At 39.1% G+C, this 26,411-nt stretch overlaps 4 protein-coding genes across 6 annotated transcripts; 2 read left to right on the top strand and 2 right to left on the bottom strand.

The window, feature by feature from the left end:
* Positions 1 to 763: 763 nt before the first annotated feature.
* LOC111793316 (glycerophosphodiester phosphodiesterase GDPD1, chloroplastic) lies at positions 764 to 3,750 on the bottom strand. The gene is made up of 7 exons (XM_023675153.2): positions 3,523 to 3,750; positions 3,250 to 3,431; positions 2,613 to 2,672; positions 2,224 to 2,502; positions 2,022 to 2,117; positions 1,583 to 1,779; positions 764 to 1,119 (listed from the first exon to the last, which is right to left on the bottom strand). Exons 1-7 carry the CDS (start codon positions 3,617 to 3,619, stop codon positions 861 to 863), a joined length of 1,170 nt encoding a protein of 389 aa, XP_023530921.2. The 5' UTR covers positions 3,620 to 3,750; the 3' UTR covers positions 764 to 860.
* A 1,877-nt stretch (positions 3,751 to 5,627) lies between these two features.
* Positions 5,628 to 9,643, bottom strand: LOC111793315 (putative protein S-acyltransferase 7). 2 transcript variants are annotated; one of them, XM_023675152.2, is made up of 6 exons: positions 9,482 to 9,643; positions 9,124 to 9,308; positions 8,062 to 8,244; positions 7,071 to 7,367; positions 6,672 to 6,905; positions 5,628 to 6,513 (listed from the first exon to the last, which is right to left on the bottom strand). In XM_023675152.2, exons 2-6 carry the CDS (start codon positions 9,220 to 9,222, stop codon positions 5,977 to 5,979), a joined length of 1,350 nt encoding a protein of 449 aa, XP_023530920.2. In that variant the 5' UTR covers positions 9,223 to 9,308; positions 9,482 to 9,643; the 3' UTR covers positions 5,628 to 5,976. The 2 variants fall into 2 exon arrangements, with proteins under 2 accessions (XP_023530920.2, XP_023530919.2); XM_023675151.2 differs by having other exon boundaries at positions 9,124 to 9,297.
* A 9,102-nt stretch (positions 9,644 to 18,745) lies between these two features.
* Positions 18,746 to 19,626, top strand: LOC111793321 (glutaredoxin-C1-like). The gene has a single exon (XM_023675160.2). It carries the CDS (start codon positions 18,996 to 18,998, stop codon positions 19,350 to 19,352), a length of 357 nt encoding a protein of 118 aa, XP_023530928.2. The 5' UTR covers positions 18,746 to 18,995; the 3' UTR covers positions 19,353 to 19,626.
* Positions 19,627 to 22,348: 2,722 nt separating this feature from the next.
* LOC111793320 (membrane-anchored ubiquitin-fold protein 3) lies at positions 22,349 to 26,169 on the top strand. 2 transcript variants are annotated; one of them, XM_023675159.2, is made up of 4 exons: positions 22,349 to 22,585; positions 22,903 to 23,057; positions 25,228 to 25,398; positions 25,729 to 26,169. In XM_023675159.2, exons 2-4 carry the CDS (start codon positions 22,928 to 22,930, stop codon positions 25,782 to 25,784), a joined length of 357 nt encoding a protein of 118 aa, XP_023530927.2. In that variant the 5' UTR covers positions 22,349 to 22,585; positions 22,903 to 22,927; the 3' UTR covers positions 25,785 to 26,169. The 2 variants fall into 2 exon arrangements, with proteins under 2 accessions (XP_023530927.2, XP_023530926.2); XM_023675158.2 differs by having other exon boundaries at positions 22,350 to 22,585; positions 22,858 to 23,057.
* The last annotated feature ends 242 nt before the right edge of the window (positions 26,170 to 26,411 follow it).

The following is a 26,411-nucleotide window of genomic DNA, read 5'->3' as shown; positions in this document are numbered from 1 at the left end:
CCCGTATTTACACAACAATAATGGTAAAGACCTATATGTCTTTGAGACATTGGTAAGCCATGTATGTTAATCGTGAAAAATATGAAGTATTACATATGTATATCTTACAGGGGCTCTAAGTTATGAAAAGAATGTAATGTAAAGAATGGAAGTATGAGTTGCATTAGAAGAGTATGTCATGATTTAAAGCTATGAGAACTTTATGCATTTTGTATGTCATGTGCACCGAAATACTTCCCTGTTACGATTAGTACATATGCATACACTATGATATTATGTACACTACGCGTGCACCTTTCCTTTCATGGCTTTCAGCATCATGCGTGCACGTTGGACGAAGGGTAAGGCTCTAGGAGTAGGAATACGCACTACTGGGTCTATGTGCGCATATATGGGTCATGTGTAAAGAAGTACTACACGTCCAATTTCACTTCAACTAAAAAGTAGACCCACCCAGATCGTAGCCAATCTTCCTAAACGCACACAGGTTAGGCTTAGAGCGGGTGAAACTTATCACTACCTCGTAAGGGCATTGAGACCATAGCATGTTAGGCTTAGAGTGGGTGAAACTTATCACTACCTCGTAAGGGCATTGAGACCATAGCATGTTATACAAGCACCGCTTTTTTCTGTAGTCTTGTCACACAACAGCCCACCTAGAAGTCGCTCTGTAGTGTTGTCACATAAGATAAGCACTGCCCGCCTGATGGCCGGGCAAAGATAAGACACACAGGAGGGGGAGAGAGAGAGAGTAAGAAGACAGTGTCAAAATTTAAAATTTTTTGGAAGTTGACTTCAAAAATTATATACAACAGTAAGAAAAAAGCTGCTTCTTCTTGGTTGTGTAATGTAATGTAATGTTAGAGCTCTATGAGTTCTGGGATGAGCTTCAAAAGAAATGAAAGCTCCCTCTCCGAGAACTGAGGCTTTATGTCCCCTTCAACTTTGACCTTTCCTTCATTTCCCTCACTTCCTTCCTCCTTCCCTTCTTCTCCCGTCCCGATCGCCTTCGTCGGCGTTATAAGATCCGCCAACGACTCTGTCATTTCTTGCACAAGATCAACTATCACTCCCTCTATTCCCATCAAATGCTGCATGTAAACTGCTTCTGCCACATTGCTGCATTTTCAACAATCAATTCATGATATGAGCACATTAACCCAAAAGGCTTGTTCAAACCAATTAATGAGCTCTAATGGCGCACATTGATCATCATCCAAAAGGGTTGTTGTTCAATCTATACAAACATTTCAGAAATTTCAACCAATTCATGAGTTCTAATGGCGCACATTGATCATCCAAAAGGGTTGATCAAACCAACAAAACATTTCAGAAACTTCAACCAATTCATGAGCTCCAATGGCACATTGATCATTCAAAAGGGTTGTTCAATCTATCCAAACATTTCAAAAACTTCAACCAACTCATGATGAACACTAATGGCACATTGATCATCCAAAAGGGTTGTTCAAAGCATAAAACATATTATAAACTACCGTATTCAAGAACACAAATGGCACATTAACTCAAAACATTTCAGAAACTTTCAACCAATTCATGAGCATTAATGGCAGAAGCTTACTTCAGTTTTCCGTAGGTTAAGAGGGAGAGTTCTGACTCTCTGATCTTCTTAACAGTCCCTGGATTTCTAAAAATTCCTCTAACTTCTGATACTATCCCCTGTAATCCACCTTCCAAGCAAAGTTTCAAAGCTTCCTCCAAAGAATTTCTCCTCACATCATGATACAGCTCGCTTCCCCCATTTGTCAAGAAGAAAACCTTCATCACATAGCAACAGATGTGTGATCAAGCTAAATATGTGGTTGATTTCAGTTTTGATTTGAACGTTTCACAATTCTCTTTACAGTTCAACTCAATCTTCTTAATTTGTTCTAAGATGTTGGGAGCAAATTGAAACCAAACCACATATGTTGGAAGCACATTGTGTGTGAATAATTTATTTTGGGTTCGAGAAGAAAATGCAAGAAATTGCTAGATCAGTTCATCCTAAAAGAACTCACAGGGTATGTCGCCTGCAACTTTCGGACGAGCAATGCTGCATCGGGCAGGAAGGTAGAGAAGATGATGGGCCTCTCCTTAGCATTCTCAAAGACCACCTGTCATAGAACAACAACAAAACCAGAGCTAAGTTTCCATGAAAACAATGGCTGAAGCAATAACAGAGAGAGACAAGAACAATCTTTTAGAGATTCCCATTCCCACCTGTAAGATTGCCTGAAGAACACCAGTAAGATAACTATGATCATAAACAATGTGGTCGTCAAATTTCAACTCAATATTAAAGCCTAAAGAAGATTCCACTTTCTGAAAAGCTTCTTCCAGAGTGCAAAGCTTATCGTCTGTTTCAACATTCCAATTGACAATCTTCCCATCATGAGTTTTTCTAAGCAAGCAATTTCCCTCCTGGGAATCATTTTGGGGACCGTAATACAGGAATTCCGGGAGGGATAACTCTGTGATTCTTTTCTCAAAAACAGTGCCCTGAAATCCCAGATCAGAATCAAACATACTGATCTAAACAAAAAAAACTAAAGAACACAAGAACACCATAAGAACAAATCTGTACAGAACAAGGATAAAGATGAGCTTACGTTGTTTATAGAGAGAATAAAATCGTCGTGGAATATGACCGGGCAGTTGTCCTTTGTAACCTACAAAAATCACCACAATTTGTTTTCACTTCCCTGATTCCTTAAGCTAAATCAACCTCTCCTTAATTCTATGTCCATTGAAATTAAGAGAATGAAAAGGGGAAAAGGAGAAACAAAAAGCAGGCAGATAATCAGAATCCCTTCGTAATTTGCATATGGAAAGATGAACATGAATCGAATCCATCGATGGAAGAACATGGATGAGAAAAATCAAGGGAATGGAGAGAGAGAAGAGGAATTAGGTTAAATTAAATTGTTCTTTGTCCGTAGAGTAAGATTTTAAAATCGGTTGATGTCACGACAAATTCCCAAAAAGGAAACTAAAAATCGTCAAATCGTGGCCCCGACCCGGCGGAATCGCGCCGCGCACAGACAAGATCAAAAACCTAGCGGCAAACACGTAACGTACAGATTCATGGCAACTAACAGAAATTCTCATCGGATAGAAACTTGGCGATCAAACAACGACGACAACGTAAGAGAATCAACACAAGAACGGATAAAGAAATTCTGAGAAACATCAATAACAGAGAGAATAGATGAAAAGAAAAGATTCAAATAAAGATCGGAACCGAACCTGAACGTCAAATTCAACAAAATCGATGGGAAATTTAGAGGCGGCATTAAACGATAGGATCGAATTCTCTTTAATGGCTCTCATTCTCCTATCTGAAGACTGCAACGTATTCATACCGTTCCCTCTATGCCCTATAACCAAGAACTTCGAGGCTCTAAACGCATTCCCTCCCAATTCCACACCTACAAAACAGAGCCTCCCGAATCAAAATCCATTTAGATCAAGAACAACATTCACCAACACAATAGAAACAAGAAAAAAACAAGAAACTACCTTTGGAGACTCGATTTGGGCAAATGGCCAGTAAGGCATTGTCCGGCACCTGATCGATGTGAGGAACGTCGGAGACATGGACGGCCTTGAGAGCCATTGTATGCAAGATAGATATATAAAAGAGAGAAAGGACGGCCGCGGCGGGAGGAGAAAATGAGTGGTGAGTTTAGAGGCACAAGGCCTTGGGAAAAAGCTTAAACGGATATTGGCTATGGCGGATGGTTATGGCGAAATGAGGTATTTAAGGAGAAAGGTGAGAGAAGGAAGGTGAAACGAAACATACAGAAGGGAATCTTCTTAGCGAATATTCCTTTTCTATTTTTTTTTTTTAAATTTATTAATTATATTCTCTTTGGATAATCTTCTCCTCTAAAATATTTTAATCCTTTTAGATTCCTAATTAATTCTATTTTAAATCTTTTTTTGCCAATCGAGCATCACTTGTGCGGAATCCAAGTTTGTTTGACCACACACACGGCTTGCGCGTGCATGTTTAATTGTCTGCGAGGCAACCGATTTGCCTCTACACTAGGCCAAGTCATTCGGCTCGACGTTGTCTCTGCTCGAGGTTAAGGTCTCTCAATGCATCATCGCGTCTCATCTTGTCATCTCGATCTCCATCGACATGGCCCATATGTCTTAACGTCATCCCGAGGTGTCGTCGGCCATCACAACTTGTTCAGTCATGCCATCGAAAATGGGCCCGCGTGTCGCTCATCTCATCGGGACTTCCCGAACATCCATCCATCCAGGTTCTATCGAGGCATTGGCCCTCCCGTGTCCATGTCGTGTCATTTACGGATACCGTGCCAGATAGCGGGTGTATGTAGACCTCCAACACGCGGGCTGGGGCACAACACCGGCACACCCGTGCCGCCTGGTATTGCCCTTGAAAAATCTATTTCAAAGGAAGTCGCTCGAGACACTCGCCTCGACACGCTCGCCCACACTGTGACACACATATGTGCCACATGGTAGTTTAGTTAGGCCACAGGGCCTAGGAGTGTGTATATATATAAATAAAAGTTGACGAAAAAAAAAATAGGTTTACAAAAGTATTTATTTATTTATTTTAATTTGGTTAAGAATATTTTTAAATTAAAAAAATAAGACCGAGCCCTAAACTTTTCATTTTGTGTCCAATTAAAAATGCTTTTTAAAATGAGATATTCTATTAAAAAAATTAAAAGTAATTTTAGAAGAGAAATTTGACAAATTTTCTTTACTTATTTAGTAAGTAATTAATATAACCTTACTTTTAAAAACATGCATTTTAAAATAATAAACATGTATTTTATCCTTTGAACTATTATTAGACGACAAAAAAAACATGTCCTTGGATGTACGAGGGCTGACATACTCAATAGGTCATTCCACATTGCAATATTGTAGGTCTAAAGGGTTGACTTTGATTTCCTCGTACGAGCTCACCTATTGAAAACATCAATTAATAACTAAGGTTCGAGTACAAAATACAAGATGCTCATGTTTTAGGGAATCCCTAAAAAGCCAAGGTCAAGATTAGACTAAGAGTAGGTGTAGTTACAACCAATCCAATCGTACTTGTTACGAATAAGTGTTTCAAGTCATTCAATTAAGGGCACTAGCTACCCTTTTTTTGTAAGGATTTGTGACGGAGGTAGGAACCTCCGTCCATACCACAGCTTGAGACGAGACCCAATAGGCAGCGTGCATAGTTTACGGAGCGGGAGTCATAGTTGCAATAGCAGCAAAGGAATTAGAATGACTACCACAAAGGATACGGAGCATTTAGCCTAATGATACTACTAGTCAACTACACTCGCAAACGATTTATGCACTGAATGAACTTGCTTCAAAGACAAATCTCATCCATTCGCATGCTTCACGCAAAGCCGGGGTCGGATTCTCTTTCCTTTACAGTCTCACATATTCCCCCTAAAGTTGAAGAAGTTTCTTATATGGAGCAAGAATGGAAGGCAGCTAAGTAGAACTAACCATGGTTGTTGGCTTGTCAATTTAAGCATAGCTCAATGGATAAGGCACCGTATAAGGCACTAATGTCTATTTGAGAACTCGATGATTCAATCTCCACCTGCAATCGTGAACTCAAAAACACAAATGAATAAGAAGAGAAGCTGCTAATTTAGCACACTAATTTCACAAATGCATTACACAATGGGCCTAATTGATTCCACAAATGAGGTAGAAAAATCAGAATTGGAGAAAAAAAACTCACTCATACAATTAGAACACACCCAAATCAACATTTACATCTGCCAAATCCAAGTCCCCCTTTCTCACCTTCCTTGCATATTGCATTTGCACATAAACTTTAATGTGGAAGCTGAATCACAAACCCTGAAAAACCTCAACAAATCCCATTTCAAACCCATAAAATTGGACTCTAAAAGTTGGTTTCTCTCCAATCCTTTTTTTTGTTTCATATAACCTCTAAATCTGTTTACAAGTTTATCAATGATCGCGTGTTTCTCGATTGTCAACCATCAAGTTGCCACTGCTGCTGCTCCCTGCAGCATGATTTTCACTACCTCTTGCTGCCAAGGCAACAACTTCAGGCGACATGTCCCAGCTTCCGCTTTTCCTTCCCCAACTCGATCGTCTCGGATGTAATCCACCACGTTCAATAGCTTCGTCAACTGCAGTTCTAATATCTGGAGATACTTCACCAAATTTGCCTTCTTTTACGCTTGACCGCTCGCTGATCTGAGGTTGCCCATCAAATGGATTGGCACCAGAATTCATGTCTCCCCATACTGTTTTCCTGCCCATTTCAATGTCCTCTACCCCTTTGCCTACATTTGGACTCATAAAACCACTGGTCCCGAGTCGGGTTGGAGGTAAAACAGGCTCTTTAGGCACAGTTGCTCTGAAGTTGTTCTTGGAGGCAGGAATGCTGGAGCAAAAGATTTCCTTGAAGTTGTCCAACACTCCTTTGTTGTATGGGTTGGCTCTTCTATCATAACGATATCTAAAATTCTCATAAGTAGTCTGCAAATTAAGCCAGCTCAAATGGGTCAAAAAATGCGAAGAATTTGATCAATCCTTTTTTCTATCGTTAAGGTGGAGAACTGAACCAAGAATTCTCGTTCTTTATCATTTGATCGATCTCTAGAAAGTTTCGTTTAGAAGTTGCAGAGGATGCTTACCTGATTTGTACTGATGAGATATAAATGGAAAGCAGAAAGGCCACCAACGAACCACATTGAGATGAAAGTATAAACAATCAGCACAATGGAAGCAGGAGTCTTGATCATCGCTTTCCAGATGGATGTTTCCTCTGCTGACATAATCCGTCGGATGTATACCCAGCAGAACGAAAACACGTATATGCAAAGAAGAGTCGTTGAGAAAACGAACATGAAGAAGAATCGATAGTTTCTCTGCAATCACATCGACAAGCAGAGAGAGTTCAAAGAGAAAAAAATAGAAGACCCACAAAACTCCATGTTAGAGAAGAAGACTATAAAAAGCTTTAAAATAGAGAGCTTAACAAGAAACTGACAAGATGAACAGGAATCCAAGGTTTTAATGAAAAGAACTCTTACCAGACCAATACACTGCCCGACCCAAGGACAATGATGATCAAATCTTTCCACACAGTTATTGCAAATTGAACAGTGCGAGCAGCGAGGAGGTCGATAAAGCATGCAAGTGTCACAATACTTGATCTTAACAGTGATTCCATTGACTTCTACTTCCTTTATACGAGGCAATCGTAATGGGGGAGTTTGTCCAGATCCCGTATCAACACCACCCTCATAGGGTTCAGGTTCGGGCGGGTGTGCATTCCGTGGAATTATTCCGGGATCCCTTCCAGAGGTAAGCAGCAGGAGGACTAAAATCTAGAATAAAGCATATAATTAGAATCACAAAACATCAAGAAACAATGCATTGAGAGCAGAGCACAACAACAATAGTACAAATAATTATGCTTGCTATTCTTTGTTGAACTGTCCAACACTCATCACGTTCATAAATCACTGAATCTCAGTAGCTAAAAAAGCATCCATCTAATATCATATATGGAACGCAGTTCTAACATTCATCAGATTTCAAATCTAAAGTAGCTTCAAGTTACATTTAAGTGACCAAACTTGTAGGAGAGTTATAGGTTGCTCATATAATCGAGTTTACTACCGACTCCTCACTCAGCAGATGGACATGCAAACACTAGAGCAACAGTCAACAAATAGTCATCCTGTAATAACAATGCCACAGGCAAGTTAACCAAGCTTATTAGGCATTCAATTCAAGCTTGAAAACCACCTTCAACCAATATTGTTTCTTGTCTGCAATGTTAGGATTGAAAGGATAGCTTGGAGAACTTAAAAGCATCAAAACAATTATATGCCATCACGGAGAGTAAAATCATCCATAAGATGGAGACGGACGGCATCGCAACTTATTGTTACTTAAGCTAGCAAATGTAACTTGCATACAAAACATTCCGAACCAAAACCCACATGGAAACGATACGATCCAAATTGATTGAAGAAATTTTATGGAGAAATATGGAGTTAGAAGGATAACACTCACAAAGACTGTAAATACAACAGCAACAACCAATATTGATATTCCCCAATCCCCAGAAAAGTCATCCATCAGTTTCCTGGCAACAAATGCACAGAAAATGGAAACAGGAGCAACAATAAGAAATATTGTCAGCGCCAATGACCGAACATCTGGTCCGAAAATGAACCTTCCTTGGAGGAAGAAAATCTGCAGAAGAATAAACAGAAACAGAGTATTAAACAACTCAGCAGTATATAAAAACAATTCCTATTATTTTATAACCCACACTGATGATTAAATTGTCAAAGAAGATGTGAAAGGATATCCATATTAAATGAACGATCACTAAACTATCGTGGATGATACACGCTTCGTGGTGAAAACAATGAATGCAAGTTATGGAATAGGGTAAATAATACATGTAATTAGAAAATTCAGACCATGGGGCTTCATAACAGGCATAACTTGCAACTTAAATCAAACCATCCACATCTTCAAGATTGAAAAAAACGGTCGTAAAGACGCTATCTAAGCCATCCTACAACTTCACCACATATCCAAAGATCCTATAGAAACGAGTTGATACTCGGCCGACTTCTTACACACATACAACCACCAACAATATTACATTCGCAAGGACAAAAGCCTACAAGGGGAATTTATGCAACTGAGCAGCCTTTCCAGAGCTGGTATTTGTTTATGAACTGTCTTTCTTTTTGCACTAGATTTTTTATTTGTAATCCTCTTGTATTTGCAGTTAAACTTCATCTTCTTCATTGTATTAGTATTGATCATATACAAAACGAGTCGATTAGTAACTTCGTGTGGTTCTGTAAAGCTTCTAAATGTAAAAAAAGGGCGTAAGAAAGGCTCAGTGGTAGACATCCCTCAGAATTTCGCCATTGCAGGTTCTTCACAGTATATACATGATTCATAAGAAACCAGAACTAAAAGTAATGTTAAATGTGTAAAAAAATTGGTGACGCTAGCAAGGAACCGATTAAGCTAAAACAAAGCACAAAAACGAATTGAAAACAAGAAATTAACGAGTAATCTAAACAAAAACAGATGGAAATCACGACTCACATTGCTTCCTTTCCAAGCTTGGAAAACTCGTAAATCAGTAGAACCGCCAGAGGATCCAGAAAGCGGATCAGATCGTTGTGGTGGAGGAACCACATACATCTCTGTATTAGTCTAGTTAAAATCTTATGAACTCTCTCCTCAAATCCTCAACTCTCGGAGCTTAAACGGGAGATCCTACAAACAAACTAAAACCAAATAAGCCAGACTTAACAAAACAAACCGCAAAAATCAGATCAAAGAAACAAGAAAGGAAAACAAGTACAAAAGGAGCTGGAATACTCCAGCCGGAATTTCCGGCGGCCGGAAGCGGAAGCCGGCAGTTACAGAAGCAAATCTGAAAGGAAAATGAAACTCTTACCCTTATGATTTCCCCGGGAGCTGTGAGAAGGTCAATCGGAGTACTGCGACAATGAAATGAAGGGTTTGGACATTGAAAAATCAAGGGTTTCTATTTCTCTCTCTAGAATCTCTCTGCTATAGCCTGCTTTTTGGTGAGCGAGAAGAAGAAGAAGAGGAGAGAGAAAGAGGGAAAAAATTGTACGAGTAATTGCTTTACAGTGCGAAATCGCGACGTGTCGGATTCTTATTGGGTAGAGCAAAGTCGGGACGAACCGGGTTGGTCCGGTCGGATGGATTGAACCGGAAATTTGAGCTGAAAATTCCAGTCATGTGGGTGGCTTGAATTGAACAAGTCAGTTATTTTATTTATTATTTTTTTTTTTCAAAATATTTATTTTTTCAAATGCAAGTAATAATAAACTTCCCAGCTGCGCCTTTAGTTGCATTTAATATTTAATTTTCAAAGCACCTTTTTTTCAATAATTATTCACACTTTATTTATTTATTTATTTATTTATTTATTTATTATTATCCTTTCAGCTTTAAAATATTTTATTTTATTTTAATTCTTTAACTTTTTAATTCTCAATAATGATGTTTTACTAGTTGAGCTATACTCATATTGTCATAAAATATGTTATAATTTGTACCGTTGTTTTTATTGACGGCTCATATATAGACTGAAGGAATGGAGAAAGGGAGAAGATGAGCCGTGTAGTAAAAAAGAAACAAAACATATAGGTTATGTCACTGGTCCACGAACTTAAAGTTACCTTTTGAGACATCATGGGAGAATTTCATCGAGCTACGATACTACTACTTGAACCAAAATATGTTTTTAAGAGTGTCATGTCACTGACACAAAGTCCCAGTTGACGTACGACTTTTGTTGTTTATCCGATATATAGCCTTGTGTTTTAGGTCGTCTAAATGAGGAAATGATGACAGAAGAGCGTGATGTCTAAGAAATGTTGAGATATGCAGTAGAGAATTTAGGTCGTCAATTTTGTGGTACCTAGGTTGAAGACGGATTACGAGTATTTTTTTAGGCGAACTTATATAAATAGTCGTTTATTTGATTGTGGTGTGTTCTATCGTGTTAAAGAAAAATGAAGCATGTCAGGATTTGGATGTAACTCAACAAATGTGATAATAATGACCATAACAATAATTAATGATAATTATAAAAATAAAACGTCCCATCTATGACTTGATATTAGGTTTTTATTGAATAAAATTTTATTACGTCCCATATGAGAGTGAAAATTATTTACACAAACCAACACAGAATTGCTTAGGTAAATCACGTTTTAACTATGAAGTGTCTATTATTGAGTCATCGAAAAAAAGGTGCACCATGTTGGTATAAGTAGTAACTTTCATTTAAGTCCTTCTTTAGTCATCATACCCTCAAGATAGCTTTTATTCTGATGTGGTCTCGGTTTATTCATGTATTTCTCCTCTACTCGGGTATCATAGTATATGAGATCTCACATCGATTGAAGAGAGGAACGAGTGCCAACAGCGGACGTTGGGCTCCAAAAGGGAGTGTATTGGAAGATTCCACATCGATTGGAAAAGGAAACGAGTGCCAGCGAGAATGCTGGGCTCCAAACAGAGGTGGACTGTGAGATCCCACATCGGTTGGTTCGGGAAACAAAACATTCTTTATAAGAGTGTGGAAACTTCTCCCTAACAGACGCGTTTTAAAAATCTTGAGAGGAAGCCCGAAAGGAAAAACCCAAAAAGGACAATATTTGCTAGTGGTCATTGTCAGTATGTTCAAAAGTACACATTGTTGGTATATATAGTAATTTTTAATTTTTTAAAATTTTTATTAATTACTCTCATTCGAATGTGGTATAATTCCTCGGGCGTCACATTAAATAATACAATATTTTATTATAAGTAATATATTTAAAAAATGTGAACTTCTTGGCATCTACATTAAACCATATGTTTGTCCAAGTTTTATTTGGGGGAAAAGTCAACGGTCAACCATTCAAAAGGAATGTTTATGTTAATACTATTTTAATTAACCCATAATTAGTTTATTAACTCAACTAGAGTTCACAATCTAACCCAATCCAACGTCTATTTTCAAGTTGGGTTGAGTTGGGTTGTTAGGTTTTTTTTTTAATTTAATTATTTAGAAAAATTCCATTTATCCACTGTAGATTACATCAATAACTAAAATTTCATAAAATTCAAATATCAAACATTCACAAGTCGCAACACATCACTAACATTAGTTACAAACGTCAAATATTTCTTTAGGGTAGAGTTGGGTTGGGTTGTAATCTTATTTTCGTGTTAACCTGACAAAAAACATGTCAGTCTGTGAACCGACCCAAACTTTGACTTTTCAAACATTTGACCCAACCCAATGCGGAAAAAAAAAATCTAACCCAACACAAAATTTATTGTATGGATTAGGTAGTTCAGGTTGGTCGAATCCTCGGTCTAAATTTTATGTTTTACCGAGTAGCATTTGACAAAACAATGAAATGGAATAAAAAACAATAAGTATATGATATATGTAAATTAAGGACTCAATTACTTCGTTAATAATATTGACATAACATTAATTTACCAAAGTCAAGTCTTATATTAAATTATTATTAAATAACCATAATATTAATTTTAATTATTATTAGTTGACTTTATTATTAATTGGTTAATTTTAATATTATTATATATTTCAAGTCGTCATTTTGCTGTCTCAAATAGAAAATACTTAATAATTTAATATCATATTAATTAATTATAATTTGATAGCGTTTAATGTAATTTGTAACTATTATACATTTTAATTTGATTTGGAGGTACAATAACTTTCCTATTATTACAATCACCTATTTATTTATTTTTAAATTTTACCTTCCGTTAAAACTTACGGCCCACAACCACGGCTAGCAGATACTGTTCTCTTTAGGCTTTTTCTTTCGGGCTTTCCCTCAAAGTTTTTAAAACGCTTTTGTTAGGGAGAGGTTTTCACACCCTTTTATAAAGGGTGTTTCGTTCTCCTCCCGAACTAATTTGGAATCTCACAATCTATCCCCCTTTACGGCCCAACGTTCTCGTTGGCACTTGTTTCTTTCAACAATCGATATGGGACCCATACCAAATCCACTCACCTTCGGGGTCCAGCGTCCTTACTGGCACACCGTCTTATGTCTACCCCCTTTAGGGAACAACCTCCTCCCCAACTATTTTAGGGCCCAACGTCCTCATTGGCACTCGTTCCTTTCTCCAATCGATGTGGGACCCACACCAAATCCAGCGTCCTTATTGACACACCGCCTCATGTCTACCCCACTTCAAGGAACAACCTCCTCGCTGACACATCGCTTGGTGCCTGGCTCTGATACCATTTGTAATGGCCTAGGTTTACCGCTAGCCGATATTGTCCTCTTTGGGCGATTTGGTGAGGTTCCCACATCGATTGGAGAAACCAACGAGTGCCCACGGGGATGTTGGGCCCTAAAGGGGGGGGGGGGGTGGATTGTGAAATCCCACATCGGTTATAAGACGAAACATCATTTATAAGGGTGTGGAAACCTCTCCCTAGCAGACCCGTTTAAAAAACTTTGAGGAAAAACACGAAAGGGAAAACCCAAAGAGGACAATATCTGCTAGCGGTGTGTCACGGTCCTACATTTTTTACCGTGCGGCGTCGTGATCCTGACACACTCACGACCAGCCTTAAGGGGAATTAAGCCCCATATATATTTTTTCGCCCCGGCTTTGTGGCTTCGTCAGACCTTAGGCGAGGTTTATCTTCACCTCCTGCGCGTGCATGTTCAATCGTCTGCGACACATCCGACTTTCGAGGTTAAGGCCCATACCCTACCCAATCCTTCAACAAGCCTATCTTTGCCCCTCATGTCTATTTGATGTCTCTATCTTGTTTATGTCTCAACTTGTCTTCAATGCCCACTTCGTGTGGTGTGTTAGATGATGCACCGTTCTCCTCGATCGCATCATGGCACTCGTCTAGGCCCTCGCGTGGCCGGATGGGTGCCACTTGAGGGTCCCCTCTTCTTTTGTTGCAACGTGAGGGTCACAACCTTCTCTCTTCATAGTTAGGTTGTGACACGGTGGGCCTGAGCCGTTACAATTACTTTTAAGAATATAATCTCTGTCCCCAACCCTATTTAGCTAATTAGAAAAAACCTCTTCCTACTCACTTCTTTATTAACCGTTTAAACGAAGATTCTCCATCCTATTTGGGGCGGGAGCCCCACAGGTTAAATAAACATCTCTAATGGAACGTGTTTTATATAGTGATACCAAACGTACGTAATCTACATTAGATGACTATCCCGAGATATAGAGAATTTACTTTTGATTGTAATTTACGAAAGCAAATTTCTTTTTCAAAGTACTCCATATAATACAAGTCAAATCACTCGATTTGCTTTTGGACTCTAATTTTACACCCTACGTTGTTCATGTGTAGAATTTGGTCAAATATTTCGCCTCACAATCACTTCCATTCGATTTTCACACATAAATTTAGTCGATAAAATGCGAACATTAGCTTTCGTCATGCTTAAAAAATCGAGAGAGATAGACGTTCAGACGTTTTGTTCGATTCCGATGCTTTTTAGCGTTTCATATTTTGACGCACCGGATTTGTTCGATGTCAGTGAGTTTTCTTTTTCGAGCATGTTTTGGTCCATGTTCTACCCGGTGCGTGACCGTCACTTTTGTTATAAATTTTTAACTAAAATATGCTTTAACTCACCTGACATAAAAAGTTCTCGAGATTATGCAAGCAAATGGTTAAAAAAATACATAGAATTAATATTATTCTAGATTTGACAAAGATTCTTCAAGAGCCGGACACTTGAGTTGAGCTATATGTATATCGGAAGAATTCTCTAGATACCTCTCGAATCGAGCTGGAGCAAGAAAGATAAAAAACTCGTGATAACTTTCTCAATAATTATTTAATATAAGTTTATTAACCTTTAGTTTTGTTTAATTCTAAAGTCGATTCCAATGCTTCTACAGCATGAACGAAACGTTCATTCTTCAACATATTGATAAAGTATCGATAACGATAAATATTACAATATTTCGTATAATAATTAATTCATACCGAAAATTTCTCCTTAATAGGCACGTTTTAAATTCGTGAGGCTGACGACGATATATAATAGGCCGTCAAACTCAGTTATAACTCATACGTAATATAATGGGCTTGAGGTGTTACACAATACGTATCACGACACAACTCATACATAAACGGGACGAGGTGCAAACCCATGTGCACATTTTTAGAATTGGGTTCAAAAAAATATTTTATGGGTCTTATATGACTATATAAGTACTCGAACTAGTTTACGAACTTCTGAAACTAATTTAACGAGAGTTTGGTATAAGAAAACTTGTAACTATGAATACGGGAACTCGGTTAACATTGAAGGCAAAATGGTAGTCAAAGAAAACAAATTAGCCGAAGGTCGAAAAGAGCGAGAAAGGGGGAAGTCTAGATTGTTCGCTTTGAGCTGATGTTTGCTCTTGTGTGGCACTCGACCGACTATACTTTGATATCTCTTTGGTTCTGCACGAACCCAAGTCAATACATACGATAGGCAAAGTAAAGACCCCCATTTCATAGCGCCTGGAGAATGCAAGTTTGATCGAGGATTGGAGAAAAGATGTAACGACCCAGACCCACCACTAGCAAATATTGTCCTCTTTGGGCTTTCCCTTTCGGGCTTCCCCTCAAGGCTTTAAAACGCGTCTGCTAGGGGAAGGTTTCCACACCCTTATAAATGATGTTTTGTTCTCCTCCCGAACCAATGTGGGACATCACAATCCACCCTTCTTCAAGGCCCAACGTCTTCGCTGACACTCTTTCCTTCTTCCAATCAATGTGGGACAGCCACCAAATCTACCCCCCTTCGGGGCCCAGCGTCCTTACTGGCACACCGCTTCGTGTCTACCCCCCTTTGAGGAACAGCAAGAAGGCTGACACATCGTCCGATGTCTGGCTCTGATACCATTTGTAACGACCCAGATCCACCGCTAGCAGATATTGTCCTCTTTGCAGTGGGTCTAGGTCGTTACAAAAGAGGTGAAAAAAAATACTCGGGATGGATTTATGAGTCTTGTTGCGAGCTGTATATGGTGAGAGTCTCACGTACGATAACGAAGGGGGTTCACGTCTATATCTATAGTGTGGTGTTTCGGCCTACCTACCCTATTTGTTCCATGATTTATGAGTTTACTCGAGCTACCCACTTCGATCAAGAAGCAAAGATTTTGACCCGATACAAAATCACTAATACTATTAAAAATATATCTAAATCGTGTTTTTTTATTAATTTTTTCCCGTATATTTCAGTTTAGTCCCTACCTTCTAAAAATGATCATTTATAAACGTTTCAAAACTACCGTTCGTGCAGAGACTCATTAGAACGTTAGATAGAAAATCATTTTTTTTTACCTTAATTTTGGCAAGTATTTTAGCGGCCGTCATATCAATTTTTATTTAATATTTAAATAGATTTTTACGTAAGTGAGGGGTAATATTGTAATTTTCTTTAAAAATAAGGGTGTTTTTCTAAATAAATAATAAACTTTATAATTTATTTTTTTCCCTTTTTGATTTAATTAAAAAAAATATTCGTTCCTATTGAACTTGGAAAATTTATTTCTCTAGTTGATTTAAATAAAGGAGGCGCCCAAATCCAAAGTATAGAAGCATCTTCCATTCATGCAACAAAACACACATTGATCTTCTTTTTTTTCACTTCATCTATTAAACTCGATCGGGTTAAAAATATATACCTCTAACCGTACCTAATTTTAATTTTGAAACCGAGCTCAAATATACCGATGAGGGTTGGAGCTCAATTTGACCTTATTTCAGTTTCGATTAGAAGTTGAAATATTGTCTCGAGGTAAGATCTCACGTTGGTTGGAGAGGGGAACGAAACATTACTTATGAGGGTGTGGAAATCTCTCCCTGGTAGACGCGTTTTAAAACCGTGAGGCTGACGATGTTACGTAACAGGCCAAAGTGGATTGGACTTGAGTTGTGTTATAAATGATATTAGAGTCGACACTAGATGGTGTGTCGGTGAGGATGTTGGGCTCCCAAGAGGTGGATTGTGAGATCCCACATTGGTGAGAGAGGAGAACGAAACATTCCTTATAGGGGTGTGGAAACCTCTCCCTAGTAGACATGTTTTAAAATCGTGAGGCTGGCGACGTTACGTAATGGGCCAAAGTGGACAATATCTGCTAGCGGTGGACTTGAGTTGTTATAAATGGTATCAGAGTCAGACACGGGGCGGTGTGTCTGTGAGGATGTTGGGCTCCCAAGAGAGGTGGATTGTGAGATCCCACATCGGTCAGAGAGGAGAACGAAACATTCCTTATAAGGGTGTGGAAACCTCTCCCTAGTAGACGCGTTTTAAAACCGTAAGGCTAACGGTGATACGTAACAGGTTAAAGCGGACAATATCCGCTAGTGGTGGGTTTGGACTGTTAAAAATGGTATCAGAGCCAGACACTAGGCGGTGTGTCAGCAAGAACGTTGGGCCTCCAAGAGGGTGGATTGTGAGATCCCACATTGATTAGAGAGGGAACAATACGTTCCTTATAAGGGTGTGGAAACCTCTCCCTAGTAGACGCGTTTTAAAACCATAAGGCTGACAACGATACGTAACGGGCCAAAGCGGACAATATCTATTAGTGGTGAGCTTGAGTTATTACCCTCGATCCATCAAAACAGTTTGTGTCGTGTCCTTTCACATCTGTCAAGTCCTAAGATCGAAGGTGGTTTTTCACTTTAAACTATTAATAGTTTCACGAGAATCAAAAAGCGATTCTTTTTTTGTTTGTTTTTACAGTAACATTCGACTCGACCATTTTACGTGATACCCATTATATCTTATGTTCTCAAATCCAACGTGATTTCACTATCATGCAACTTAGGTCAGCTTAGGAGCTAAGAACCATGTATCGGTTCAAATCATGCATAGTGTCCCATCGAAGCTCGATTGATTGAATTTTTCGAATCGTCACCAAATTTCTTGAATTGAACATCTCCAATCCCTATTAATTGTATATCCTACTTGACTTATTTCCCTATTTTGTTTAGTATATTTGATGATTTCATTAGGGTTCAAATGTATGGTAAGGAAAAAGGGGATGTCTTGTCAATTGGGACACAAAGTATTCAAACAACCGAGTCCAAATACAAAGTATCACGTAGCTTAGGACATGTAACAACCCAAACTCACACCCAATAGATATTGTCCGCTTTTGCCCGAAACGTATTGTCGTCAGCCTCACGGTTTAAAACGCGTTTACTTTTAGAAGTTTCCACATCCTTATAAGAAATGTTTCGTTCCCCTCTCCAACTGATATAAGATCTCACAATCCACCCCCTTGAGACCAGCATACTCGCTAGCACACCGTACGATGTCTAGCTCTGATACCATTTGTAACAGCTCAAGCTCATCACTAGCAAATATTGTCCGTTTTAGCCCGTTACGTATCATCGTTAGTCTCATAATTTTAAAACGCGTCTACTAGGAAGAGGTTTCCACACCCTTATAAGGAATATTTCTTTCCCCTTTACAATCGATGTAGGATCTCACATAGACCGATCAGGTTATCGAAAACGACAAAAAAAAAAAAATGTTAAACCTTGCCTGAGTAGGGTTTGTGCAAGAACTTTCTCGGGTGCGAAAGTCTAGACTAGAACTGAAGACTCGTGAATAGATAAACAACCGACTCATTCACTTATTACATTGAGCTTTTACTCTCGCTCGATTAAAATGACCTATTTTTTCGTTTAACATAATGTTATTATTCCCTAATATTAATTATATTAAGAAGTTGACTTAAAAAAATTTAAAAATAAACAAAAAAAAAAAGTTTTTGTGTAGTGAAATCATGAATAAAATTATATTCGAGAAAATAAAATAAAATTTAAAGAGTAATATAAAACGCTCCGTTTTATTCTGTGTCCAGGTCACGACTAGACGTAGTGGGGCCCACTTTTTTATTCCAATATTTTCCCTTAATAATTAATTTTAAACAAATTATAAATTTCCTCCCTATATATAATTTTTAAAAAATTATAAATTAATACTTATTATTTTTAAAATTTTAAAATAATTCTTATAATTGGATACTATTTTTAAAATATATATTTTTATTTGTTAAATAATTACGTGATTATTGTTTTTATTTCGTCAACTATTATTTTTTTTATACAAGAGCGTTTGTCTGTTAGGCAGCTCCTCCGTTGTAGGTAAGAGAGACCCGAGTCTACATATTACAGTCCGTCTATCTGGTGAGGACGGTTCCTCTGTTGTGAGTAAAGGGAGACTCGAGTCTAGGAAGGACGTTACTTTACGCTCATATTATAATATTTTTTTTAAGTAATTATGATGAAAAGAAAATTAAAATATTAAATTTAGGAATATCTATAAATACAATTCCCTCCCATCCTTTTCTCCTCACTTGCTTTTCTTTGCCTTCTTATTCTTCTCTCATTCAAAATGCAGCACCAAGCAAAGCAATCGTACTCGGGGAACGACCCGTTGTGGCGGATAGAGCGGATGGTGGCGGAGAACGCGGTGGTCATGTTTAGTATGAGCTCGTGTTGCATGTGTCACGCTGTGAAGCGGCTGTTTTGTGGAATGGGAGTTAACCCTACGGTTTACGAGCTTGACGAGGACCCGAGAGGGAAGGAGATTGAGAAGGCGTTGATGCGGTTAATGGGAAGCTCCTCCCCTGCCGTTCCCGCCGTCTTCATCGGCGGGAAACTTGTTGGCTCCATGGATAGAGTCATGGCCTCTCATATCAATGGCTCCCTTGTCCCTCTCCTCAAAGATGCTGGCGCTCTTTGGCTCTGAAGAATTTTAAATTGTGTTATGTTTATTGTGAATTGGGTGTTTGTAATAATGAGTTGTGTTTGTTTCTCGAGTTTTTCGAGTATGAAATTTTCATTTCTGTTTGTGTATCGAGCAAATTATTCTTCAACCCGTCAAAATTGATAATGATTTAGATTCGAAACTCACAACTTATTTGTTTGACACCGAAGGATTTCGTTGACATCTGAAATCAATAGAGTTTTACCACGGTTATCTGAGCTAAATTCTTTCACGTTCGACGCTCACAACTTTTTTATATTAGGGTTAAGTGTATTTGTATACGACATTCGAGTTAGAATAAAATTGAAGTACTTCCTATATTTGAGTTAATTTTATCATCAGCTCAGCTGGTTGGTCGAACTAAGCCGTACGAGCTCAAAACTCAACTTGACTTAAGTCCGAGAAAACTTAAAACATTGTTTCGGTTTAAATGAAGAAGTGTAGAAGTGAAAGGAGTGGAGGTAGCTATCGGTGCTTCTAGAGTCGCTAACTTCTTTTTTATACCGCAAGTTCTTCCAATTTTCGAGTCGATAGACTGCATTTAATTGGGTTTTGGGGCAGCAATCTCGGCATAGGAACTTTGGGCTAGAATCTCATTTTGTTGGGCTAAGGCTGCCTTAATTTACGTCGATTGTTCTTCCACTGTCTGTATGACGGAAGAGACGTCGAGATGAATCAGTTGTAGTCATTGCAGGGAATGCTCGTCCTCTCCTTGCCCACATTGTTTAAGGAATGAGCTACCTTCAAGTTTAGACGATTTTGATGTAGACCTCGGTTAGGAGACTAAATCCTCTTCTCACAGGGTCGAACTCTGACTCTTTTCTTTATGTTGTTCACGTCAATCAAAAGGCACATAAATAGTTAGAAGGGTTAGATTATAAATTTTAAAAGTTTATTTTTTTATTATTATGGTTGATAAAATTTTATAAATAATTATTTGATAAAATTTTCATAGAGGCTAATTTTATTATTTATATGGATTTAATTTAATTTATGAAAAAAAAACATGTTTTTAATTTGTTTTTATTTATTCAAGTGAGATTCAGTCAAAACCGGCGGTCCGCCGTCTTTAAATCAAACCGTGCTTCTCCAATTCCTTACTTTCTCACCAACCAATCACTTTCTTCCACCTATCATTCCACACCGTCCTTCCATACATCTTATCACACCGGATTGCTCCTCCTCTACCGGTATTTTTCGCCGACAAACCACTAGTAAAAGTGAGTGACATTGTTGTTTTGTCTGGTTAGTCCATTCAACTCGAAAATATGGTTACAATCTTATCCTATTTATGTTTAACGTTTGTAACAAATTCATGACCCAACCCAAAAATATAGTGTTTGGTTGTGAGCTCTACTCGGTTGCAATATCCCTGATTCCAACCACGTGAATCAACACCTAGTTCTTTTCTACCCAGGAGATATTTGCCCAGATAGCTCACTATATTTGAATATATCACCTAGGTCGGACAAAGATAGGATAACGCTTGGCATACTGCACCTGAGAAAGAATTCCAACAATTAATTCGACTGAAAGCGAGAAATACTGCGGTGAGGGAAGAGACTTTAGAACCTTGTAGGAAGACCCAACAACTTTGACTGCAGCGGAGGATACCACGGATATGGAATACCATAGATTGACACGAGTTGCTCGGATCACCAACCCAACCAACTAAAAATTTCAGGTTGGTCCAAAAAATTGTTCGAACTCAATCCATGTACTCCTATTCTTATATTGACACTATGATGTGATGTCTTGGTTAGGGAGGAGAACAAACCACCATTTATAAGGGTGTAGAAACTTTTCCCTAGCAAACGCATTTTAAAGCTTGAGGGGAAACCCGAAAGGAAAAGCCCAAAGAGGACAATATCTGCTAGCGATGAATCTGAGCTGTTACAAATGGTATCAGAGTCAGACACCGGACGATGTGCCAACCTTCTCGCTGTTCTCCCCTCCCCCCCCCCCCCCCCCCCCCCCGAAGGGGGTAGACACGAGGCGATGTGCCAATAAGGATGCTGGGCTCCAAAGGGGGTGGATTTGGGGCGGTCCCATATTGATTGGAGGAAGGAAAGAGTGCCAACGAGGACGCTGGGACCTGAAGAGGGTGGATTGTGATGTCCCACATTAGTTGAGAAGGAGAACAAACCACTATTTATAAAGGCGTGGAAACCTTCCCCTAGCAGATGCGTTTTAAAGCTTGAGGGGAAACCTGAGAGGGAAAGCCCAAAGAGAGGACCATATCTGCTAGCGATGAATTTGGGCTGTTACAAATGGTATCAGAGCCAGACACCAGACGATGTGCCAGCCTTCTCGCTGTTCCCCAAAGGGTGTAGACACGAGGCGGTGTGCCAATAAGGATGCTGGGCCCCAAATGGGGTGGATTTGGGGCGATCCCACATTGATTGGAGGAAGGAAAAAGTGCTAGCAAGGACGCTGGGACCTGGAGGGGGTGGATTGTGATGTCCCACATTGGTTGAGGAGCAGAACAAACTACCATTTATAAAGGTGTGGAAACCTTCCCCTAGCAGACGCGTTTGAAAGCGTGAGGAGAAACCCGAAAGGAAAAGCCCATCGAGGACAATATCTACTTGCACCATTTATAAAGGTGTGGAAACCTTCCCCGAAACCTTCCCCTAGCAGATGCGTTTTAAAGCTTGAGGTGAAACCCGAAAGGGAAAGCCCATTGAGGACAATATCTACTCACGGAAACCCGAAAGGGAAACCCCATTGAGGACAATATCTACTCACGAAAACCCGAAAGGGAAACCCCATTGAGGACAATATCTACTCACGGAAACCCGAAAGGGAAAGCCCATTGAGGACAATATCTACTCACGGTCATCTAGGCCGTTACAAAAGAAACAAAAAATTTGAATTTCAACAAAAAATTTGAATTTATGAAATTGTTGAATTAAAAAATTAATCAATCAATTTTTTTGGATTTATTGTTATCATCCAAACGAAAATGGAATAGATAACGGAAGTTGGGAGCCAATGAAATCAAAACTCAGCGCAGAAAAACCAAATCATCAGAAGAATCAGAATCAGAAGAAGAAGATGGACAAAATAGTTTACGATCGGAGCAAATTCTAGGGTTCTTTCTTATTTCAAGATCTCTTCCTGCGATTCTTTAACGTTTCTCTCAACAATCTCTCCACCAAAACGATAAACCTTCTGGTTCCTTACATCTCCCTCTCCACATCTCCGTTTCTCAGGTATTCCCTTCATCTCGTTCCTTTCCGACGCATTATGTTTACGAAATTGAAACGGATTGAATCGATAACTCTTTTATTTCGATTCATCTTGATCGATCGGTTTCGTTTCTGTGGAATCCGAACTCGTTTTTTTTGGTTCTTGATGTTTGTTGTATAGTTTTGTTTAGTGATTTGGCTGAGTTTATTACTGTTTGAGCTTGTTTTTGTTTGCTCTTTCTTCGGGACGGCCTGTTTGAGTATTCGCTGTTTTTTTTTTTTTGTTCTTGGTTTAGGTATTTGACAGCGCTTGCTTGTTTCCTCTTTTTTCGGAGATGAAGGTGGTGATTTATTGGTAGAGATCAAATGCCGGACGAGGATTTGATCGAGTTGAAGTTCCGACTGTATGATGGATCGGATATTGGTCCATATCGTTATTCCCCAACTTCAACTATAGCCATAGTTAAGGAGAAGATTGTTGCAGATTGGCCTAAAGGTATGGGAGTTCGACAATGTTATTGTTGGATGATGAAATCCGTCCCCTAATTTAGGGAATATTCTCTCCATTGGCACGAGGCCTTTTGGGAAAGTACAAAGTAAAGCCACGAGAGTGTATGCTCAAAGTGGACAATATCATACTATTGTGGAGAGTCGTGTTCATCTAACATAGTATCAGAGCCATGCCTTAAACTTAGTATCATACTATTGTGGAGAGTCGTGTTCATCTAACATGGTATTAGAGCCATGTCCTACACTTAGTATCATACTATTGTGGAGAGTCGTGTTCATCTAACATGGTATCAGAGCCATGTCCTACACTTAGTATCATACTATTGTGGAGAGTCGTGTTCATCTAACATGGTATCAGAGCCATGTCCTACACTTAGTATCATACTATTGTGGAGAGTCGTGTTCATCTAACATGGTATCAGAGCCATGTCCTACACTTAGTATCATACTATTGTGGAGAGTCGTGTTCATCTAACATGGTATCAGAGCCATGTCCTACACTTAGTATCATACTATTGTGGAGAGTCGTGTTCATCTAACATGGGATCAGAGCCATGTCCTACACTTAGTATCATACTATTGTGGAGAGTCGTGTTCATCTAACATGGTATTAGAGCCATGTCCTACACTTAGTATCATACTATTGTGGAGAGTCGTGTTCATCTAACATGGTATCAGAGCCATGTCCTACACTTAGTATCATACTATTGTGGAGAGTCGTGTTCGTCTAACGGTTATTACTTATTAGCCTTGTTTTGTTTTTGTGGTTTTTCTGGTTTGTGGATTGTTGTATAAAACTGTTAAATGGTTGGCACATTTGACTTGTTATCACTCTTACTGTGTTAACAATTTATTGACTTGGGAGGCTTGAAGCAGCTCAACTCAGAACTTAGTTAGAGCACGCTTATACGCTTTATGCGTATTGGCAGGCGTGGTTTTTGAGAAGAATTAACTGATCTTGTCTCCCGTATGTTGCTTTCAACTCTAAGTTGTGGAAGAGAACACATGTTAGAGTGAAAGTGTGAGATCCGACGTCGATTGAGAGAGGAACGAGTGCCAGCGAAGATGTTGGGCTCTAAAGGGGTGGATTGGGGGGTCCTACATCGATTGGAGAGAACGAGTGTCAGCGAGAACGTTGGGCTCCAAAGGGTGGGGGTGGATTGTGAGATCCCACATCGATTGGAGAGAGGAACGAGTGCTAGCGAGGACGTTGGGCCCCGAAGGGGGTGGATTGTGAGATCCCATATCGGTTGGAAGAGGGGACCGAAACATGCTTTATACGGTGTGGAAACCTCTCCCTAGCAGATATTGTTTAAAAACATTGAGGGAAAGCTCGAAAGGGAAAGTCCAAAGAGGATAATATCTACTAGCGGAACGTTTTCTCGAAGGCCTAATTAGTTACGAAAGAGTGAGAATTCGTCCAGCTTTATCTTTACTTTTTCCTTCTGTAGCTGAATGAGTTGAAATGCTATTAGAATCAGTCCACTTTTAAGTTATTACTATGTCTCATGCTTTAAATTTCTGAGTAGCGGGAGATATTGTCCTTTTTGGGCTTTTCCTTTTGAGATTCCCATCAAGGTTTTTAAAACACCTCTGTTAGGGAGAGGTTTCCACACCGTTATAAATAATGTTTCGTTCTCCTCTCTAACCGATGTGGGATCTCACAATCCACTCCCTTTCGAGTCTCAGCGTCCTTGCTGGCACTCGTTCCCTTCTCCAATCGACGTGGGACCCCCCAATCCACCTCCTTTCGGGGCCCAGCATCCTTGCTGGCACACTGTCTCATGTCCAACCCCCTTTGGGGCTCAACCTTCTCGCTGGCACATCGCTCGGTGTCTAGCTCTAATACCATTTGTAATAGCCCCAAGCCCTCGCTAGCAGATATTGTCCTCTTTGGCTTTCCGTTTTGGCTCTCATAGGGAGAGGTTTCCACACCCTTCTAAAAAATGTTTTGTTCTCCCCAACCAATGTGGGATCTCACAAGAAAGGTGGAGATTAACTTGTTTCAAGATGATAATACACGGTGTCCGGTTTAGAGAGGAGTATTTTACAAAAATGGGATAAGAATTTCCTTCCTCTAGATTGTTTTTTTTGCCTTTCTTAATTTTTTGTTCAACTGCATGCACCTAACTACTCTAAATGTTTGTATTGTGTAGATAAGAAAGTTGTACCCAAGGCAGCAAATGACATAAAACTGATAAATGCTGGTAAGGTTTTAGAAAACAACAAGACTGTTGGTCAATGTCGAGTGCCTTTCGGGGATCTGCCTAGAGGAGTTATCACTATGCATGTTGTGGTGCAGCCAACTATAGCAAAAGCAAAAACAGGTACCTAATAGCTAGATTTTCTATTGAGAAATAGCCAACATCTTATATAATCTTCACATCGTCTTATAGTATTCGGATTTGGTCGTTAAGAACACAGAGAGATATTTCATATTTGAGATTTGGATTGCGAGATGCTCCTGATTTCATATTTGTAAATGCTACAGTGTATACAAGTTCCTTATAAGGGTGTGGAAACCTCTCCTTATTAGATGCGTTTTAAAATCTTGAGGAAAATTGGAAGGAAAAGCCTAAATTTTATAGCATTGGATGTAATGAATATTTGTTTGCTCCCTATGCAACGACTGTGACGTAATTTGTTATCCTCTACAGAAAAGAAGATTGACAAGACCCCAAAAAAAAACGTATGTTCGTGTTCCATATTGTAGGAAGGTCGGTATCAATCGCCAGGAAGCTCGAAGCGAGGATAACGCCAGCCAGCCAGCCAACCTAGTGGGGTAACAGAAATGTGTAGTAGCAAAATAGAATAATATCACTATAGAACAAAGTCCCCATCCTTGAGAATTACATAGTTCTCTTCAGGTCGATCCTGCGTGACTCGAATATATATCGTGTGAATCTATAGAATCAGTAATAGTCCGAAGTATGTAATGTAGGCAGTTTTGATTGTTTCAAAATTATTTTTACAGACAGAAATGGGGGGATCAACTTGATCCTGAGATTTGTATGTCAACTGTCTGAACTCAGCTCGAACTCGACCTACTGCTATAGTTTTTCTGCTATTAGTGTATGGAGTCTTGAGCATGGTCTGAATGGTGTCGTCTTTTGAATCTGATTCAAGTTCTTGTCTGTTGTTTGCTGTAGAAAAAGAAAAACAACAGGCAACAGGTTCTGAGTTGTGTAATGGAGTTCCATTTATAGAATGAATTCTGAGTATGGTTTCTTTTTAATAAAAAAAGAACTACATTCAAATTGAAACCCACTTGTAGGTAAGGGTGGATCTTGAAAACATGTTTTGGGAGGCCTCTTGTCCTCATTGTCATACACACGTGTCA

Source organism: Cucurbita pepo, chromosome 4 (assembly GCF_057944985.1).
Source record: "Cucurbita pepo subsp. pepo isolate OVF chromosome 4, ASM5794498v1, whole genome shotgun sequence".
Taxonomy (NCBI): Eukaryota; Viridiplantae; Streptophyta; class Magnoliopsida; order Cucurbitales; family Cucurbitaceae; genus Cucurbita; species Cucurbita pepo.
This window is presented reverse-complemented; position numbering and strand designations above follow the sequence as displayed.

What these genes read in the sequence shown, in the direction of transcription:
- LOC111793320 (XM_023675159.2), top strand. Translation starts at nt 22,928, where the DNA reads ATGCCGGACGAGGATTTGATCGAGTTGAAGTTCCGACTGTATGATGGA. An exon ending in TGTTGCAGATTGGCCTAAAG is followed by an intron (nt 23,058 to 25,227) that starts GTATGGGAGTTC and finishes TGTATTGTGTAG; the next exon opens with ATAAGAAAGTTGTACCCAAG. An exon ending in TATAGCAAAAGCAAAAACAG is followed by an intron (nt 25,399 to 25,728) that starts GTACCTAATAGC and finishes TATCCTCTACAG; the next exon opens with AAAAGAAGATTGACAAGACC.
- LOC111793321 (XM_023675160.2), top strand. Translation starts at nt 18,996, where the DNA reads ATGCAGCACCAAGCAAAGCAATCGTACTCGGGGAACGACCCGTTGTGG.
- LOC111793315 (XM_023675152.2), bottom strand. Translation starts at nt 9,222, where the DNA reads ATGTATGTGGTTCCTCCACCACAACGATCTGATCCGCTTTCTGGATCC. An exon ending in AAGCTTGGAAAGGAAGCAAT is followed by an intron (nt 8,245 to 9,123) that starts GTGAGTCGTGAT and finishes ATTCTTCTGCAG; the next exon opens with ATTTTCTTCCTCCAAGGAAG. An exon ending in CTGTTGTATTTACAGTCTTT is followed by an intron (nt 7,368 to 8,061) that starts GTGAGTGTTATC and finishes GCTTTATTCTAG; the next exon opens with ATTTTAGTCCTCCTGCTGCT.
- LOC111793316 (XM_023675153.2), bottom strand. Translation starts at nt 3,619, where the DNA reads ATGGCTCTCAAGGCCGTCCATGTCTCCGACGTTCCTCACATCGATCAG. An exon ending in TTGTTGAATTTGACGTTCAG is followed by an intron (nt 2,673 to 3,249) that starts GTTCGGTTCCGA and finishes TGATTTTTGTAG; the next exon opens with GTTACAAAGGACAACTGCCC. An exon ending in TTAACCTACGGAAAACTGAA is followed by an intron (nt 1,120 to 1,582) that starts GTAAGCTTCTGC and finishes TTGAAAATGCAG; the next exon opens with CAATGTGGCAGAAGCAGTTT.